At 43.4% G+C, this 21,830-nt stretch overlaps 1 protein-coding gene across 1 annotated transcript in view; it reads left to right on the forward strand.

Moving 5' to 3' along the window:
* DNAH7 (dynein axonemal heavy chain 7) overlaps positions 1-21,830 on the forward strand; it is a 724,465-nt gene that overhangs the window by 362,892 nt on the left and 339,743 nt on the right. Inside the window, 4 exon segments of the mRNA XM_029606081.1 lie at positions 2,590-2,766; positions 8,341-8,472; positions 13,041-13,262; positions 17,967-18,164. Coding sequence (XP_029461941.1) covers positions 2,590-2,766; positions 8,341-8,472; positions 13,041-13,262; positions 17,967-18,164 — 729 coding nt within the window.

Raw genomic sequence — 21,830 nt, forward strand, 5'->3', positions numbered from 1 at the left:
ATAAGGTTGTTTCTGTCAGTAAATAATATAAAATCAGTGTTCTGCAAGGAGAAAAAGATCAAATCATTACTAATGAACAAAATCCATGTATGGTACCATAAAAATAACAAATTAGATTACCTTATTTTAATAATCAAACAACACCACCTTCACCTTCAGGAAACCCTGCTCTGGAGATGAACTGGCTCTTGCCATTTCCAACACATCCACTAGCCTTGACTGCTCCAGTCCAGAGACTGCCATCAAATCCTGGCTCAGCATGACTCTTGAAATTGCTGACAAACTATGCCCCATCTCAGACGTAACATTACCTAACCCACAAAAAATCATCAACCCTGGTACACGACTGAACTAAGATCCCTAAAGAATACCCTCAGGCAGCGTGAGAGAAACTGGCGTAAAGCCCCCTCACCCCAACTCGCCTCAAGTTTCAAAACTACCCTTCACCAATATAGAATAACCACCCTCAAAACAAAAAGAGACTACTTTTCAGCTAAGATCCACCAATACATGTACAACCCGAAAGCCCTTTTCAATTATGTTGCCAACCTCACCAAATCCTCTCAGCCCACTATCCCTGAGAATGATGCCTCCACTAAGAGCGAAGAAATCGCCCAGTATTTCCTCACAAAAATCACCAACATCCTCCGCAGATTTCAACACCCTTCTCCATCCACCTCCCCTTCCCCCTCCCTCCAACCTTCCCCCACTTCACCCACCCTCCAAACCCTTGACCTGACTTCCGCTAAAGAAGTGGAATCTATTCTCAGAAAACTTAAACCAGCTTCCCACCCTTCAGACACCATTCCCACAAAATCCCTCCTCTCCATCCCGAACACTATATCCAAACCCATCGCAGACATCATAAACTCCTCCCTCTCTTCAGGCTCTGTCCTAGATGCTCTTAAACAAGCTATTGTCAAGCCCCTCCTAAAAAAACCAACACTAGACCCTAAAGACCCCGCTAACTTCCGCCCTATCTCTAACCTGCCCTTCCTATCCAAAATTATGGAAAAGATTGTAAACATCCAACTTACAGAATATCTAGAAAGCAACAACATTCTGCATCCAGCCCAATACGGCTTCCGTAAATACCTCAATACAGAAACCCTCCTGCTCTCCCTCACGGACCACTTACTCATAGGCATGGACCGAGGCAACTGTTACCTCCTCGCCCTACTCGACATCTCAGCTGCCTTTGATACCATCAACCATAACCTCCTCATCAACCGGCTATCCGAAATAGGCATCTCAGGCCTAGCCCTACTATGGTTTAAATCCTACTTATCTAACAGAAAGTTCTCCGTCAAGATAGGAAACGCCAACTCCACACTCTATCCCTTGTCTCAAGGTGTCCCACAAGGCTCCTCCCTCTCCTCCACCCTTTTCAACATTTATCTCACACCTCTATGTCAGCTCCTCACAGACCTCGGCCTCAAATTCTACCTCTATGCAGATGACGTTCAAATCGTCATTCCCATTCACAACTCTCTCTCAGATGCCCTTGCCTTCTGGAACACATGTCTTGCCAACATCAATGACTTCCTCACCAACATCCACCTCGCTCTAAACTCCTCCAAAACAGAGCTGCTCCTTATCTCTCCTCACCTCCCTCCCAAACCACCGATCTCCAACGATCCAGCTTTCAACGTCATAACACCCCAACCCACAGTAAGAGACCTTGGGGTTATCATAGATCAACAACTCAATCTCAAAAAACAGATCAACTCCATCCTCAAAGAAGGTTTCTTCAAGCTTCACATCCTGAAGAAACTCAGACCCCTCCTCCACTATCATGACTTCCGCACCGTCGTCCAAGCCACCCTTTCCTCAAAGCTGGACTACTGTAATGCCCTCTTCCTTGGCCTACCCTCCTCCACCACCAAGCCCTTACAAATGCTCCAGAATGCCATCGCCAGGGTCATCACCAACTCAAGGAAAGCTGATCACATTACCCCAATACTCAAAGAACTCCACTGGCTCCCCATCGCATCCCGAATTCTCTTCAAAATTCTAACCATAGTGCACAAGTCCATCCACTCGCACAATTCCAATTGGTTGGATGAACCCTTTCGTCCTATACGCACTGAACGACCCACTCGCACTGTCAACAAAGGCACCCTCTCCATTCCCCCTTTGAAAAAAGCCCACCTCTCCTCTACTAGGGACCGTGCACTATCCATTGCAGGCCCTAAACAATGGAACACCCTCCCTACCACTCTCAGGCTAGAGCCATGTTACGCCAAGTTCAGAAAAAAACTTAAAACATGGCTCTTCCGACAAGCCTACCCTGATTAAGTACACCGACTTCTGCAAGTATCTTGCCTACGCCTTGTATATTCCTGTAAATAGTCCGTTGCAGTTTTTATTTATTGCTTTAATTCCTCCACCTCCTGCTCTTTGTATACTCCTCCTTGTTCGCCCTCCCTGTTCATTGTAATTTCTACCTTTAAAGTTACATTGTAAACCGGTATGATGTATGCATACTAATACCGGTATATAAAAGTTTTTAAATAAATAAAAAAATAAATAAATTATATCAACTAGTTAACACCCACAGATTCTAAACAAAATACTTTTCTTTTATAGGTTTCTAGATGTGGTATGATCTATTTGGAGCCTCATATGTTGGGATGGAAACCAGTGATGTTGTCTTGGCTAAATGACATGCCTCCTGGGGTCAACGCAATGCATAAGAATTTTATAGAAGGTTTATTTGATAGAATAATACCCCCTTGCATTCAGATGATCAGAAAATGTGCAAAGGTATATACAGGAACAATATATGTAAACCCAGCTATTCCTAAGAGTTAGTTTAATACTGTTAAATAGTTTGATTCTGGACTAGCTCAATGACTCAGTAGCAATGTTATAGGTTATCATGCAGGATATATAGATTTGATTCTTAAGCCTGACTTCAGCTTCATGGGCCAGCTAGGGATGGAAATGCTGTGCAGACATTTATATCCCCTGTTGGGGAGGACCTCTTAACCATTGCATAACAAGGATATCCAGTGAACAGTCTCAGGATGCCCACATACCAAGTTCTAGAGGGAACCATAGTTTGTAGCCCCTCGTGAAATAATGCTGCTGCCATGGCTGGGGTAGACAAGATTTGGGAGATGGTAAAAAATATGGAACATTCACTGGTAGTTGCTAATGAAGGCTGTGAGCATTGTAGCCCTAGTAGGGGCTGTTTTAGATTAAACTAGAAGCTGAAAGGTGCTGGAGGAAACTTTAAATCTGAGATGTCAAACTGTCAAAGGCTGCAAACTGGTCTTGTTTTCAGGATATCCTTAATGCATATGCATGAAATATATTTGCATGCAGTGCTTCAGTTGTACACAAATGTATTTCATATATATTCACTGGAAATACCTTGAAAATTGGGCTGCTTTGCAGCCTTCAAGTATTGTAATTTGATACTCCTACTGTAAATTAAAATAAAATAATAAAATATTTGATACTGTTGAATAATAGTTCATAAATATTCTCTAATATATAGTACTATTCATTTGGCAGCTGTAAAGATAATTAGTATATACCTACATATCCTGCTGTTAGTTTCATGGGTGTAGGACTATCCATGGGAGTCACCTGTGTAAGCTGCCCATCATATTTAGGGTTTTTTAATCAAGGCATAAGGTGTATTATTAGTAAATATTGGGAGCCATGTGAATTAATGTATGTTAATGTGCATAATTGTATTGTGGGTCCCGGCCGCGACCGCTCCGCGGCCGGCCCTGCTCACCTTGCTCTCCCATCCACAAGCTCCGGGATCTCCTCCTCCGCTGCTGCAGCCAGTTCGTGGCGTCCCCGGCTCCTCCGCTCACAGTCTGCCATCCAGGCTCGGCATCCTCCATGGCGTTGGCGCCGCCCCTAGGCGCACGCTCATGGACCACCCGGTCTCTTAAAGGGCCAAGGGTGGCTCCCAGCTCCGCAGCACACCCTGATTGATGGCAGGAATTAAGGAAGTGGTCTTCCCCCACCAAGGACCCAGGTCATTTCTGCCTTGGACAGTCTTGCCCTGGATCATGCCTCTGGCTGTCTGTTCCCTGGGGTACCGTTCCGCCCATTGGCTCCTTCCTCGGAAGCTGGAGTCCTGGTCCGGCAGGACTGTCATCGAGCACTGCTTCGGGTCATACACTCTGGTGTTCTCTAGTTTGCCTGTTCCAGTGTCTCTTGTTCCAGTGTCTCCTGTTCCTGTGTCTCTCCATTCCTGGTAGTACCCAGTAATCTCACGGTACTGACCTCTGCCTGTGCACTGACTTCATCTGACTGCTGCCTGGATCTGACCTCTGCCTGACCACTGACTACTCCTGATTGCTGCCTGGAACTTGTCCTCTGCCTGACCACTGACTACTTCTGATAGTTGCTTGGAACTGACCTCTGCTTGAACACTGACTTCTCCTGATCACTGCCTCGAACTTGACCTCTGCCTGACCTGACTACTCCCGGATTAACTACAGGTACTGACCCCTGCTTCGGCTGACCATTGTGGATTGATACTCTGGCCTTCATCCTCGCTATCCACTCGGACTCTCTGTTCTGGCCTCCTGTGACCTCTGGACATTCTTGCTTGGACATCGACCATGCACCCTTGTTTGTGGTGGGCACTCCCCTGCGCTTCCTGTCTAGGAAACCCTGCAAGGCCCACCTAAGACCAGGCGGCCCGGGTAACCAAGGGCTCTACCTGAAAGAACCCCAGGTTGCTATTGGCAAAGCTCCAGCTAGCCTTTGTCTCCTCCTGTGCTCCACCTCCTGGTGGCAGGCGCTCTCTGGGTCTGACCAAAGGGTCATACCAATCCTGCACCAGGTCAAGGGTCCACCTCCAGTGCAACAAATTGTACATCATTCATTAATAAATAGACCCCTTAAGCACTACATAATCATATAGTTACATACGACTGGATTTAAAAAACTATAAATGTAGGGCAGACCAACCAACTAACCAAGATATTAGAAAGACCTGACATTGAACTGGTCCTAGGTTTTAATTCCCATCTCTCAACATTCTAGACTGTCAAAAGCAGAACAAAAAATCCCAGAATGCTTAGTGTTACGCCTGTCAGTCGCAGATGGCTGCAACCCCTCATGCTTACCTCTTTTTTCCCTGCTCCATCAAGTCTGGGAAGAATGGCAGCCTCTGCCTGTACATGCCGACCTCTCCGGTGTCCCCGGGACAGCGTGGATGCTGCCAGTCACCATATTGAACCTGGAGTTACCTAGGCGCGCAAGCACAAGGGCCTTATTTGAATTCGTCATGGTGGGAACCTCGGGGGCGTCCCCATCTGATGATGTCTACCCTTCAGCATATTTAAGCGAACCTGTCCTTTCCACCATCTAGTTAGCAAGGAGTTCCATCTTGCTGTACTCTGCACTTCTTGGACTTCCTGTTCCTGTCACAGCCTTGGCTATTGGACGCTCTGAGTACCCACTCCTCAGGGGTTCCTCTGCGTTCTCTGCTATCTGCTCCTCAGAGGGCCTTTCTGCCTGTCTGCTGCTGGATCTGCTTCTCAGATCTTACCTTGCTCCAGGAATCATCTACTGTGAGTACCTTCTGATACCTTCAATTTTGACTACACAGAGGACTCGACGCGGCGTACCCTGAGTCTCGGGCCACTACCGCCTCTCTTCAGTAAAGAGCCTTCATCATCCCTGCTTTACAGTATTCCTGCTCATCATCTACATTGATCCACGTCTGGGTCTCGGTATCGCTATCAACATCTACTGTACAGAATTCCTCGGCGTACCCCGCTCCGCGGGCCACTACCGGATCTGTCTCCTGAGGTGCCTATGTTCATCAGAGGGGATCCACGGCATACCCCACTCCGCGGGCCACTACCGGATCTTGTCCACCGTGCTCATCCTGGGCAATCCTCATTGCTTGGGACTATAGTACCTTATTGCTAATACTGTGGACATTCCTTTTCTCTCCTTATTAATAAAGTCTCCTCATTTAGCTGTGTGCCACGCCACTGAGACTACGCCTGCTGATGGTGAGGCTCACAGGGCTCCTCCCTGTGGGCAGAATCATCGCTCATCTCAGCCTAAGGGTTCACATTCTACCTTAAGCATAACAGATTGCTAACTCCATGGACCCAGCTCAACTCTCAGCCCTTCAGGCCATCCCTGGCCTGGCCCAGTGACTGGCTGAACAGCAAAAGATTTTGGATACTTAGTCAGTTCCTGACTAAGCACTACATCCTTGCCTGACAAGGCTATTGCCTCTGCACCTACTGGATCCGTAAGACTTTCAGTGCCTTTGCCAGCACCCACTCGTTTTACAGGAGATCCCTTATTATGCTGAGGCTTTCTGAACCAGTGCTGTATGCACTTCTCCTTACAGCCTATTTATTTCCCAAACGTAGTATCCAAGACTATGTACATCCTGTCTCTATTAGATGGGAAAGCCCTGGCCTGGGCTTCACCTATATGGGAGCGTAATGATCCGATACTCCATGACCTGTCTGGGTTCCTCACCCTATTTCATTCAGTGTTTGATGACCCTGCTCATCAGACCATCGCTGGATCTGCACTCCTACACCTTCAGCAAGGTACCAAACCTTTGTCTGATTATGTTATAGAATTTAAAACTGAGTTGCTTTGGGACCTGGGTTGTCTACGAACTATTTTTCTAGAAGGTCTTAATTCCGCATTAAGGACGAGTTAGCTGCTCGTGAACTCCCTGATACCTTGGATGCTCTTATTGATTTAGCTGGACGTATTGATCGTCATCTATGTGAATGTTTGCAAGAGATAAAGAGTCCCAAGAAGACAACCTTGGGAGTTCCACATCCTCGTCCTGCGGCAGCTACACCAACCACAGCTATACCCAGTATCGAGGAGGAAGAAACCATGCAACTAGGCCGCAGCCATTTGATGGGGAAGGAGAGGCATTTTCATAAAAGATTCGGCCTCTGTATGTACTGCGGACAGCCTGGCCATGCAGTACCCTCCTGTCCTATTTGTCTGGGAAACTCGCAGACCTAAGATCCGCCAGAAGACTCTTCCTAGGTCTCACCTCTCCATCTCCTACACTGACTCTTCCAGTCTCTATCATTTTGACTAGCTTTGAATTTCATACTGTAGCTTTAGTGGTCTCTGGTGCCGGAGGAAATTTCATACTTAAGCAACTTGTAGAGCACCTACGAATCCCCACCGTCCGGACACCTACACCACTGCTACTATCATCCATACATGGTGAGCCACTTCCTGGTGAGGTCACATATTTACTCAAACCATTAGTCTCTGCATGGGGTCACTCCACTCAGAGACCAACTCTTTCCTGGTTATGGATAAAGCCATTCACCCGATCTTGCTTGGTATACCATGGCTACAGACGCATTCAACCCCAGTTTGACTGGAACAACTTGGAACTGTCTCCTCACTCCAAAGGACATCAAATCTTCAGAAGAGTGTACTGTTCTGTTTGTATGTCTCACTCTGCATGTCAAAGTGGCCCCTAACCCCTATACTACTGCCTAAACCTCACCTCGAGTTACTAGGTGGGCCTCCTATAGAGGTATAAATACCTAACTACTAGAGAGGCCATATAGCTAATCTCTCTCTCTCTCTCAAATTGCAACAATTGTGGTATGACCACAAAGTGTGAAAAAGTTATTGCAATCTGTGGTAATACCTATGCAAACTGCACATTGTGGTAAATAGGTTATTACCATAAAACATGCCCCTCTTCCTATTGCATGTGATAGTTTGTTGAATCTAGCCCAAAGTGATTACACCATCCAACACAGTAGTAGTACCTTTGTCACTGTTTAGTTTTTCCCTTTTGTTTGAGGCAGTCTGTAGCTTGGGAGTCTCCACATGTGAGGACTGCCATCTTCCTTGTCCTCAGAGAAAGTGAAGTTACTTACCAGTAATGTTGCCTTTACAGTGGACAACAAGATATCAGTCCTCACAAAGTCCTTCCCACCTCCCCTTGGAGTAGATTTCTCCAAGTCTTAGCTTTATCATGGACTGAGGGGACCTGCCTGGGAGGCAGGAAGGTGAATATAGCTGCACATGCCCAGTAAGGCATTCTCTAAGCTTCTAGAAACTTTAAAAACAAAGTTCCGTGCCTGGCTCCATCTGATGATGCCACCCACATGTAAGGATTGATATCCTGCTGTACACTGGAGAACCAAAGGTTACAGGTGAGTAACTTCACTTTATTGATTGTAAACCACTGTGATTTTACATTGGAAAGGTAGCTTAAGGAGAAAATAAACTAAACCTTTACTTTCAAACCATGCATTCAATTCTACCTTAAAAGTTCAAAGAGGTCCAATGAATTGCATCTTAGTTTATTTTCAAGACCATTTTCATTTTATATTTTAGGAATTATCTCCTACATCAGATACAAACTTAGTTCGGTCCCTTATGAATCTGATGGATTGCATGATGGATGAATTTGCCGATGAATCCAAAATTAGAAGCATGCAGGAACGTGAAATTTACTCTTGGCTGGAAGTAAGTAGGTTTGACCTTTAGTGCATCCAGTGGTGCATTCAACCCATCTGTAAATTTCTGCCTTTGGACTAGCAGCATTTCTTTGTACAACAGTGTAGAGATTTTTCTGCCTTTTTTTTTTTTTAAAACAAACTCCAGGAGGGTTTCTTTAGTAACTCTGCAGAACATTTGCACTTTATCAAAAGATCAGTTCTTCAGGGGTCTACTCTGAGTCAGAAGCATGCTGTCAGGAACCTTTGGGAATTATTTCAACAGTATATGTCCTTGTAATGTGAAACATAAGTCAATGTCCATTAGGTTATTTCTTTTTCTCATTTAAACCTGAAATGGTTTTCAAATGTATAGTTATCATTTACTTATTATAAATTATCTATATTTATTATCATCATTGCCACTGCTGTATAATACACTAGTCTGTTCATTTTATATGAATTAAGATATGTTTTCTTTGACCCTTTTTATGGAGAAACCCCATTGAATTATCTGGCCTTTCCCTTTAGTAGTTTTAAATCTTTATTAGCAAGTTACATTGAATTGCAAGGTTCATTCTGACTTTGGGGGCTATGTGCTAAAGATTTGCTCCCACTTTGAGGATAATTTTAAACAGGGATGTATGGCTAAAGTCTGTGGGTATTTTTTACCCACAGACTTTAGCCCGAATTTTCAAAAGGGATTTATGTGACTAAGGGCCTCTTTTTCCAAGCCGCTCGCACGCGATAAGGGACCTTTCGCACGCGAAACGTCCCTTATCGCGTGCGATACCAGGATGGGGGCGGAGTTGGGGTGGAGTCAGCCCCAGAAAAGGAGGAGTCCGGGTGTCACCGGGGCCGACTCTGCGCCGATGCCGCGGACAGCGAAAAGGTAAGTGCCTTTTCACTGCCTATTTCGCTCCCAATAGCTACACCTCCTATGGTGGCGCTATTGGGTGCAAAACTGGCAGCGATCGCACCGCGACGATGATATCGCTGCTGGCTAGCACAGGCCCGCCCCCCGTTTCGTCCCCCCGCCCCTCATCTTCTAAAGTATCGCAGGCCTGCGATACTTTAGAAAATGAGGCCCTAAATCCCTTTTGAAAATTCACAGGTGTGCATCATACATGCACAAAGTTGCACTTGTTCTTGGTCAAGTGTAATTTTATTTTATTTTTTCAAAATAATTTTTATTGCAAGGAGAACGACTTACATACTCAGGGATCTGAGGCAATACAGCAAAGTAACAATCGTCTTGTAGAACAAGCTAAACAGTGCAAATACATAACAACAAGAGATCCCTCAGCAGGCGTGCTCCTCCATCAGTTTTCCATTTACATGCCCCCCCCCCCCATAACCACTTTCCAGAGCCTTAACCTCAACCAAACTCCAAAACCACTTCCTTGCACACCTCAGTCACACCCCAGACACACTCCAGTCATAACACCCTCCCCCCCCACCGGAACCTCCATTTCAAGACCAGGTGGGTTTGTAGCCAGTGTCAATCAACCCTGCTTGAACATCATTAGGAAGCAGAGTATTATATGCCCGCCAACACGCACAGTATATTTTTTCGGTTTCCTCGTACCACTGAGAAAGTCCATGAATTCTATCTGTAGTAAGGAAACCATTCTGCCAGACCAGGCAGTAATGGTGGGCGTTGCCACCGGGTCAACCAATCGGCCAATATTGTACGGCAAGTGAGCATAACTGCAAAGCGCTCAAATTTCATCTTAGATCCACTACCGGGAACGCTGCTCATGTGCTGACTGGCCAGTAAGACATGTCCTGCGAAAGTCATAGCCATGTCCATGCATTTAATTGATAAAAATGATAAAAATAGTGCTATATTTTAAATAAAATGTAGCATGAAATCAGAATTCCTTATTAATTGCAGACTTTATTGTGAGGTAAACTCCTGTTTGAGTAATTATCTTGCCTTGTATTGTAGCAGATATAGAAAAGAGTTTTTCCCATTTTATTTCTATGGAAAAACTCATTATTTCATACCAAAGTTCCCTTTACTATAATCATTGGCTTTTGAATTATATTCACTGTATCATAAAAACACAACAGATTCTCTCTGGATCATAAGAGATTTGAAATTTTGGAAAAATTTAAAAAATCATGTTACAGAAATTGGCAATAGTGATTTTTCTGTCTTTTTCTGCATAAAGATAGCTGTTAAATATATGGAGAGCAATTTTCAAAGGTATTTCCATGGGTAAAATAGTGCTTTACCCACAGAAATGGTCCTTTAGAAAATTACGTGATGGATATGAATGTAAAATGTCTCACATACACACTGTAAGGTGAATTTTAAAAGCTTGATGGCACGCATCATTTAGGGGATTCTGGGTAAAGATACCCAGGTAACTTTCCTTCTCCTTGACCCACTGAATATCAACTTCTTAGTTGGGCATCAAATTGCATGCATGTAGTTTTGCCCGAATAAATTTCAAAGCAGACATATAAGTGAAAATCCACTTTGGAAACTGGTGAAACTTATATGCATATTTGCTAGCTAACTTATGCGGGATGTTACAAAATTACCTCTTTAAAGGTTGACAATAAAAGGTTTCTTTTGGATAACTTTCAGAGTTATCCAGACAAAATCTAAGATTTCGAAGTCCCCTCTCCACTCCCTTCCCCCTGTCACTCCCTGGCAAAATTTCATATGGATAACTCATCACCTGCCCAAACTTAGGCCTGGATTTATCAAAATGCACTAAATATTGCATGCGATAGGAAAAGGGGTGTGTTTTATGGTAATAGGCAGTTTATCACAATTAGCACTAATACCTATACGAAGCAGTATCTTAGTGCAAATTGTGATAACTTTTTTGTACTTTGCGATAAGTGCCAGAAGTGTTGTATTTCCTACATACAACCACTGGGGGGACCATGCTTAGTAGTTATAAGCTCCTGGAGAGTCAGCCTAGCTATCAGGACCCTTCTACAACAAGAGAGAGAGAGAGAAGAGAGAGAGAGAGAGGCTATAAGGCCTCTCTAGTAGTTAGGTATTTTTACCTCTATAGGAGGCCCCCCTAGTAACTTGAGGTGAGGTTTAGGTATTAGTGTAGGGGTTAGGGGCCACTTTGACATTCAAACTGGATAAGTCTGATTGGAAAAATTCTTGTTCTAAATTTACCTGCGTTAAGTTACCCAGCTAACTTTAATCAGGTATATTTAGCAAAGCAATTATCCAGGTATATTCCACTGAGATTCTGGGTAAAGAAACCCAGGTAACTTTCCTTCTCCTTGACCCACTGAATATCAACTTCTTAGTTGGACTAAACAGATCTCTGGTCTTTTTTAAATCTGACTGTATTACTGCGCATCAAGAATCATGATTAGTTTAGAAAAGTGGTTTTGTTTGTTATTTAAATGAAAATATAAAGGAAAAGCACATCAAAAGCACTTGTATGATATGCTGGAAGATGGGAAAGTCTGTCATTTCAGATCTGACTCCTGGACATTCACTTCATCCCACTAGAATCTGAAAGAAAAATGTTTGTGATTTGAAAAACATTCCTTTGGCATGTCAAGCATATGCCCTTCCAAAAGTCACATTGACTTAGCCCTGAGCATGAACATTAGTATGTAATGCTTTGAAAGGAACTGCTGTAAAATCTAATGCCCTGTAATGATGCAAGAATAGTAAAAAATGTGGCTACAATAGTAAAACTCTAACAAGTTAATTTTCAAAGGGCTATGCATGTAAAAAAAACAGGGGTAACACGTGTGGATGGGCTTTGTGTGCACATTTTAGAACAAGCCTGGCCAAGTGTGTAACCCCCATTACGTGCAGAAGTGCCGGGCCCTGAGAAAGAGGTGGGCCAGAGGCATGGTCTGGGAGGGGACAGGCCGGGATGGAAACCGGCTGGGACAGCGCCATTAGCTGCTGTCCCGGGGAAGCGCATGCCGGCAGACGGCTAGCATGCGGAAAATACTTCTGCTCCGGAAGAGCAGTAAGTAGTAAAATTAAAACATTTGGGGTAGCTAGGTAGGGGTTAGGGGTCGGGGTGGAGAAGGGAAAGGGAAGGAAGGTTAGGCAGGGGAAGTAGGGAACTGGGGTAGGTCCGATTGCGACGCTGCACATAGGTTACAAAATCCCCCTCACATGCGCGAATCGCGGGCCGCCCGCAAGGATTTTAAAATCCGGCGTGCATGTGCGTGCCGCCATCGGATTTTATATCATGCGTGTGCTGGAGCGCACATGTTATAAAATCAGTGTGTCCATGTGCACACGCCGGGAACCACGCGCACATGGACGGCCACACGCTGCTTTTAAAACCAACCTCTAAATTTTGGAATTTTATTGGGAAAGCCTTTAGGAAAAGTAGTTAAAACTGCCATTAGTATTTCTACCAGTTGCGAACAATGAAATTATGACTAAACAATATTTTGCATTTTTACAGTGTGCTAAAAAGGGCATTAAGGCCTTGTAATTTGATGTCTTTCATTTTGAGATACTTATTGTTTCATAATCTTTCTACATCCAAAATAATTTAGGTAATATTCAAGTTTCCATGTATATTTTCTAATAACTGAATCATGTTCATTTGGCTAACAGTTCATATTATTTTTCTATTGCAGGGTATTTTCATATTTTCTATTACTTGGTCTGTTGGTGCTAGTTGCAAAGAAGATGATCGCTTAAAATTTGACAAACTTTTACGAGAAATACTTGATGGACCACTCAGTGAGGAGACAAGGATACGGTTTAAAATTCTAGACCTTGTTGATGAACCTAAAAAGACTCTCACTGTCCCACTTCCCAAGGAAGAAACTGTTTATGATTATTGGTTTGTTAAAGAGGTAAGGTTTAGAAACCAACTAAAATATAGATACATAACCAGTATGTGGCTAAGAATAATTATAACTTTAAATGTGGACATACCAGATTGCAGCCTTCTCTGGGGAGTATACCGCCTCTACAGTTTACTCAAAGGTCCACATGCTTTCAGAGTATGGACAATAAAAAGCAATAAAATATTGATACAGTTGAAATGTGGACATACCATGGTATTTTAAGCACATTTATATGCTGTTTTATGCTCATTTTTGTTTGTGGGCTAAGCTTTTTTGACATTCAATACAAAGTCCAATATGCAAGAGGAAAACATACTATGATTATTCCCCTTGAGTGTAACTTATAAAATGTGAGTTATAGGACTTTCATATTATTGAGCTCTGTTTCACACCAGAATGGTCCAAGCAACAACTCTGCTCGTGATAATGCCTCTGTTATAAACATAGGTCCTCTCAGTCACTCATTATATTTTTGTAACATATTTTTCACTCACATCTAAAAGAGTTATTTAGAATAATTAGGAACAGTTCCAACTTATCATGTAGCAATGTATGCCAACATGGTCCGTCTTCCGTGTTTCGTAACTGATGTTTTTTCTGCATCAGGGGGACTGTTCTTCTTACTCTAAGATGGCAGCATCTCTGTAAACCAATCAAACAGACCCATGTGTTATTTAAAGATTCTAAATAAATCATAACTTGCAATGAAGCAGCATCTAATAGGTGGAGTTCCCTATGTTCTCATAAATGTCATACATATATTCTTACTTCTCCAGTTCAAATTAGAGAATATCATTCTACCTCTAGTTTAGTCCAAAGGTTGAACTGGGTGTAATGTGTAAATCCAAAATTGTTCATGTTGATTTAATCTTACTTCTCTGATGCCCCCTTGGATTGCTGCTGGCATGCTATCAATTACAAACCAAAGTAAAGAAAAAGAACTGGTGTAATATGTGGTAAGATATATATAGCAATTAAAGTGGATGCACACAAACACCCGAGTGCCAAAGAATTTTTTTTTTATTTTTTTAAGTGAAAACCCTCATAAATGAGCAGGGCATAAGCAAAAACAGCGTTTTGTAGACTGTTCACTTATAGGGATGCAACTTTTTATTTGTTGCTAAGTGTAACAGAAATGCCCGCTCAATATTTTTAATCACAGGGAAAGCACTTTGATTATTCAATTATAAAAGCCACTTCGTTTTTAAGACTTCAGTTGTTCAATTGTAAAAGCTATTTGATTTTTAAATATTTTTTAGCTGTAACCCCATATAACAAGTTAAAGCGACACTTATCCTTTGAGAAACCGCAAAAGCCTCAATCATGTCAGCTCTGCTAACGCTCCTATAAGTGAACAGTCTACAAAAAGCTGTTTTTGCTTGTGCCCTGCTCATTTATGAGGGTTTTCACTTTAAAAAAATATTTTTTTTAATTCTTTGGCACTCGGGTGTTTGTGTGGTTCCACTTTAGTTATCAATTACAAACCAGCATAGCTACATAAATGAAAGGTTATGTCCAATACAATGATGCACCATAGGTGCATTAATCTTTTGTGTAACTACACCGCTTCAATGTTCATTGAGCCATATTTGAACTGGTCTCTTGATATGATCCACATATACCAATTTGCAAGGATGTTGTATTGCACAAATTCCATATGATGACAAGCAAGCTGTCTGATGTTTGAATTTAATAGTCAAATCCTTATTTGGAAATTGGTGCGCTGTTCCAGTTATTGCTTGTGTACAATGTGAACAGCTCTATTGGTAAAATGTATTCTTTTCTGCATGTCCATTCTAGCAACTTTTATCATTTTAATCATCTTTCTCTGTACCTTTTCTGGCTCTGCTATATCTTTTTTGAGATGGGGCAACCAGAACTGTATACAAAGCTCAAGCTGCAGTGCTGTCATTGATCGAAACACAGACATTAAGATATCTTGGGGTGATATTCAAAAGTCATCTGGCTATGTCTAGTGTTTTGTATGCTGCTGAATATCTGCATACAAAATGCTACTTAGCTGTATAAATGTTATCTGGCTAAGTCTAGACGTGTTCAATAGAAGGTTTAATCATAGCCGGTTAAATCTCAATATCAAGTTAGTCAGCTAGCCAGATAGCCAGATAAGTCACTTATCTGGCTATTTAGTGGGCACTGAATATAACCGGATATTCAGTGGTCACTGGATAGCCGGATAAGTCCGGCAATCTGGCATCTGAATATTGGGCCCTCTCTGTTTTATTTTCCATTCTTTTCCTAATAATACCTAACATTCTGTTTAATTTTTTGACTGGGCTGAGGATTTACTCAAGTAAAGGATTTACTCCAAGATCTTTTTCCTAAGTGGTGATGCCTAATAAGGAACCCAGCAGTGTATAACTATAGTTTGGATTATTCCTCCCTATATGCATCACTTTGCACTTGTCAACATTTACTTTTATTTTCCATTAAGACACCCTGTTTCCCAGTCTTGCAAGGTATTCTTGCAAACCCTCACAATCGGCTAGTGATCTGACAACTTTCAACAATTTTCTGTCATCTACGAATTTGCTCATCTCACTCATCACTCCCTTTTTCAGATCATTTATAAATATACAAGCCGTTAAGCCCGTCACAACGGGCTACATTACATTTTTGTTTTCGGTCCATTTTCGAACACAGCACCCTCCTACACTTTTTCTCCCTCATTCCCCCTTCCCCTCAGTCACTCACCCCCTTCCCACCCCTCAGTCTTACTCACCCTCTGCCTCCCACTGCCTCCCTCCCCTCACTCTCAGTCACTCCCCACCCTCTTTCAATCCCATCCTCCTCTCATCCCTCTAATCTCCTCTCAGCTCATCCACAACCCCTTCCTCTCCCTCACCCTCCTCCACTCCCTCTTTTTCTCTGCTCCACAACTTCTTACCCTTTCCACTTACTCACATCCCTCTGTCTCTCCCCTCCCCCTCATTCTCACCCCTTCCCTCTCCTCCCCCTCATTCTCCCCTTCCCCCTCCCTCAATCTCCCCCTTCCCATTCCCCCCTTCCCCCTCCTCCCCTCCCCATTCCCTTTCCTCCCCTTTCCCCCTCCTCCCCTTCCCCCCCTTCCCTTTCCTCCCCTTCCCCCAACTCCCCTCCCCATTTCCCCTTCCTCCACCTCTCCCCATTCCATTTCTACCCCCCCTCCTCCGCATTCCTCATTCTCTCCCACCCACCTCTCTCACCTCCCTCCCTTCCCCCCACTCACTCTCACCTCCTCCCTCCCTCCCTCCCCCCACTCACTCTCACCTCCTCCTTCCCTCCCCCCACTCTCTCTCACCTCCCCTTCCCTCCTCCCACTCTCTCCCCCCACTCTCTCTCACCTCCCCCCTCCTACTCCCTCCCTCACCGCCGCTCCTCGTCGCCGATACTTCACCTCGCCGCTGCCGCCGATACTTCGCCTCGTCGCTGCCGCCGCCGATACTTCACCTCGCCGCCGATACTTTGCCTCGCCGCCGCCATGTTTTTTAAGAGCTGACGCTCTTCTCTGACCGACGTGCTCGCCCGCACATGCGTGGTAGAGCTGCTCTCTACTGCGCATTTGCGGGCCGTCGGTCAGAGCCCATTTATAAGGTAGATGGAAAAGCATTGGTCTTGGTACAGATCTCTGGGGCATACCACTATTTATTTTTCTCCATTGACAGAAATGACCATTCAGTCCTACTCTCTTTTCCTATTTGTTAACCAGTTATCAGTCTAAAACATGACCTTGCATCCTATCCCATTACTCTTTAATTTCCTGATGAGTCTTTCAGGAAGGTCTTTGTCAAATGCCTTCTGAAAATCCAGCTACAGTATATCAACAAACTTCATTCTTGTCCACGTTTGTTAACCTCTTCAAAAAAAAAAAAAATCAAATGATTTATAAGACAAGACTTGCTTTTGCTAAATCCAAGTTGGCTCTGCCCCATTAGTCTGGGTCAATCCGGATGGTCAGTAATTTTTTTTTTTCAGAATAGCTTCTACCATTTTGCCTGGTACCAGCATGTCCTAGAAATTGTTGTTTTTTTTTTTTTTAATTCCAAATAATACCCATGTTATTTACATCACATAATATGCTGCAATAGTCAATCAAGGCAGTTTATAGCATATAAAATACAACAGATAAAACATATAAAACAATTTAAAAATCTAACCCTACTCCCCCCCCCCCCCCCCCCTTACCATCCAACCTTGCCTAGCACTGTTTAAATAACCATGTTTTCCCTTTTTTTTCTAAAATACATAAGATCTTTTTTCTGTTGTACCTCTATAGGGGGCCACAATTCTGGCCCAATCATTGAAAACATCCTCCTGTGATTCTTCATTTTTTCAACCTCTCTCCAAGTAGGCACTTGTAACAAATTTTCATTCCCAGATTGCAGCCTTCTCTGGGGAGTATACCGCCTCAACAGTTTACTCAAATATCCTGCACCGCTACCATGTTCTGCTTTAAAAACTAAAACTATAATCTTAAAATAAATTTGTGCTTTCACAGGCAGCCAATGTAGTTGCAGCAGTAAGGGGCTTGCACTAACCATCCTAGAACAGCCAAAAATGTCTCCTGTGAAATAGTGGCAAGGACCTTCTGAAGAGGAGGAGTGGTACGGAATAGGGATTAGAGATTCAAATCGAAACCACTGATAGATGCATGAAATGTTTAAGTTAAAACATTTTAACTACAAAATTTACAGCCACTATATTTTAAAACAGGGTGAAGGAAAATGGGAATTGTGGACTGAAAGACTTACGACAGCTCCTTCCTTAACCAGTGACATGATGTTCAATGAAATCATTGTACCAACCCTGGACACAATTCGATACTCTTTATTAATGAAGCTGCTGACAACACATCAGAAACCTTCCATATTTGTGGGTCCAACAGGAACTGGGAAAAGTGTTTACATCATTGTAAGTGCCTACATAATAATAACTGAGTTTTGTTTGGGAAAATATAATGACCATGAGTAAAGTGCAGCACAAATATGCTATGCTTGCCTTTGCCAGTAGCCTTGAGCATGATGCATATTTATATACTAACCCCAAACTCACCATGTTTACATGAACACTCTTTAATGGCACATCTTGTTTGGGTTGAGATGTCTTGTTAAAGAGTAAATAGTTTTAAAGAGTTTTGCTGAAAATTGTTTTATTTTTTTTTAAAGCTGTGACACATGATCTACTAAAAACAAAAAAAAAAGGTCTATGTGGTGGCTATTATAGCCACCACTGCAGAAATGACCACCATACAATGATTCAGATACCTGTCTTATGTATTTATTTTTAAACATTTATAATCTGCCAGTCCTCAGCAGATACATTAATAAGAATAGATACATAAATAAATATAACAATACAATTAACAATAAAATCTCAAAAATGTTACATTGAAAGAAGGCCTGGGCAAATAAAAAGAACTCTAATTTCTTGTGAAATATAGAATAAAAGTCAGTCACAGTTCTAAAGACAATTTAGTCCACAAAGTGTGGGGCAGCTAGTATAAAGGTTCACAGTTGTGTATCCACAAGGCAGAGTCCTTTGACTGTGGGAATCTCAAGTAACATGGTCCCTTGCGACTGTAAAAATCTGATAGTGAGATATTTGAATAATGCAGCCTGAATGCTCTCAGGAACAACTTGATGAAGTGCCTTAAACACCAATGTGAGAATCTTAAATTGGATTGCAGAACCTTTTGTAGTGATTTTGGAAAATCTAAGTAAAGAGAGTTGCCATAGTCAACCTGCGAAAGAACATAAGCTTATATAACACAATGGAAATCATCTGGATGCAACATTGATTTCAAACCACAAAGAAAAGTTTAGTTGGTTAGTGTGGGTTCCATGGAAAGATTTGAGTCCCCTTACTGGTTTCCAGGAGGAGGGATAAAGGGATCGATTTTCAAATGGATCTGGACAATTAAATCAAACCTTTTGAAAATTGTCCAGGCTGAGCTGCTAAATTTGGCCTCTGAGTTTCATTAGGTGGCTAACTTTAGCAACTCAAATTCTGGGTGGTCCAGGAATGAGGTTAGACTAAGTAGAGGGGAGGAGAGAATATTTGGCAGCTGGCACTGATGTTTAGTACTAGCTGCCTTATTTGGCTGGTCAAATCCATGTGCTGCAACAGCAGGCCTAAATCTGGCTTACCACATTCTCCTGAATGTAATATATATTTAAGATCAGGCTGATTTAGCTGGAGTGGAGGACAGTGTACTGTTGTTTGCATAAGGGAAGATCGCGAAAGGTAAGTCAGTCTCCCCATCTGCAAGAGTACTGTCTTTCATCTACAAGAGTAAGGGTTCAGGGGCAGTAATGAAGGAGGAGCATATCATTTGAAATTGATCCATGAAGAATTCTGCAAAGTCCTTAGCTGAAGAGCTCTCTGAAGTAGGTGTTTAAGGTTCGGGCTTGGAGAGTTACTGTACCAGTAGGAAAGTTTTCCAGGCTGGTTTTTTGTTAGTTTTAGCTGCTTGGAAATGTAGTCTTTATTAGCTTCTTAGATGGCTGTTTTATACTTTTTTGAGTGAGCTTTGCAGATACATGGGTTGGTTTCTGTTCTATGTTTCCATCATTTCTGTTTGAGTTGAGGGGTCTGTTGCTTGAGTAGAAGGCCTTCATGAAACCAGGGGGCATTCTTGGAAGGTCTGGTGTTAGTTGGTTTAAAGGAGCCAGGGTTTCAATTGTTTTAGAGAATTCATTGTTCCATTGTTGTATTAGAATTCTGTTAATTGAGAAGTGATGGAGGCTTCTGGTATGTATAGGAGTTTGATTAGCTTGTCATCTGTGACAGAAGAAATTTGTCAACCACCAGCCTATGTACCTGCACTGATCCCTGGCAGCATTTCTGTAGTCTACTGAGTGATAGTGATTGTAGGGTGATGAGGAGGAAGCAAGACCTGTCCTTCAGCTGCACTACACTTTGCACTGCAGCCAGCAGAGACTTTTCCAAACGCTACCGCTGTCTTACCCTGCCAACCTTTTTTCTAGTTGGGTCCAGGCCTGAGGCCCCCATGTCTGGGAGGGGAGCAGCTGAATGGGGAGCAGCTATAATGGGGAGGAAGAATAGCCTAGTGGTAGAGCAGTGGACTATGAACTAGGAGACCAGGGTTCAAGTCCCACTGTCCTCCTTGTGACCTTGGGCAAGTCACTTTACCCTCTATGCCTCAGGTACAAACTTAGGGGCAGATTTAAAAAAAATACGCGAGCGCGTACTTTCGTTCACACACCAGGCACAAACAAAAGTACGCTGGATTTTATAAGATACGTGCGTATCTTATAAAATCCGGGGTCAGCGCGCACAAGGGGGTGCACATTTGTGCAACCTGCGCGCACCGAGCCCAGCGTGGCCTGCCTGTTCCCTCCGAGGCCGCTCCGATTTCGGAACGGCCTCGGAGGGAACTTTTCTTCGCCCTCCCCCCACCTTCCCCTCCCTTCCCCTACCTAACCAACCCCCCCGGTCGTATCTAAAACCCCCCTACCTTTGTCGGCAAAGTTACGCCTGCTGAAAGCAAGCGTAACTTTGCGCACGTTGGCCGGCAGCCCCGTTCCGTCCTCCGGTCCCGGGGGCTGGTCCGGAGGCCTCGACCATGCCCCCGGGCCAGCGCCACGCCCCCAGGCCCGCCCCCAAAACACCACATCGTTTTGGGAACGCCCCCAGACACGCCCCCTCCCTCCCCTTTTCGAAAGCCCCGGGACTTACGCGCATCCCGGGGCTTTACGTGCGCCGGCGGCCTATGCAAAATAGGCGCACCGGCGCGCGCGGGCCTTTTAAAATCAGCCCCTTAGATTGTAAGCCCTCTAGGGATAGGGAAATACCTACAGTACCTGAATGTAAACCGATGTCATATCTCAGATCGAATGTTGGTAAATAAAATAAATAAATAAATAATTCGCCTCCTGTACAGAAGCCAGGAGGAGATGGGGCTATCACTGGGCCTGAGAGCAGAGCAGATGCTCATTTAGTCTCATGCCAGCTTATTAACATTCAGCTGCAGTTGCTCCCCTCCCTGAGATTGGGTCTTGCCCCAACAGGGAAAAAAAGTCCATGGAGCAGGGCCATTAATTGTAGTAGTGTTGCTGGCTGGCAGGAGAAATAGAAAGAGGGAGGGATTTTCTTTTTAATGACAAACTGGTGGCTGACTGGGGGTAAGGGAAAAAGAGAAGGCAGGAGAGCCTTGATGTGACTGTTGGGGGTCTTTGGTACCTCATAGTCATTGGTGGTACTGCATCAGCATTATGTTCTATAAAACACCAGCTTTAACACCCCTTAGTATACTGGGCATTTAACATGGTGTTTTGTGTGAGATAACCCCCGCATTCAAACTGGTAGTTAACATGGGCTAATGGCTGGTTTTTTTTTTAGTGCAGCATAATGTATTGGCCCCCTAGATTAGCTTATTTAAAATTCTTTATGGATTTATTCATAAAATAGTATCTACTGTATTTTATCCAATGCCTTTTTTTTGCAGTGGAGGGAATTTTTCTTGGATTTCTGCACAAATTATCAAAAAGAGTCACATATGTACCTCACCTGCTTTTGGGATTGCTGTGAGAAATAGGACTTTAGTAATAATAGGCA

Source organism: Rhinatrema bivittatum, chromosome 6, assembly GCF_901001135.1.
Source record: "Rhinatrema bivittatum chromosome 6, aRhiBiv1.1, whole genome shotgun sequence".
NCBI lineage: Eukaryota > Metazoa > Chordata > Amphibia > Gymnophiona > Rhinatrematidae > Rhinatrema > Rhinatrema bivittatum.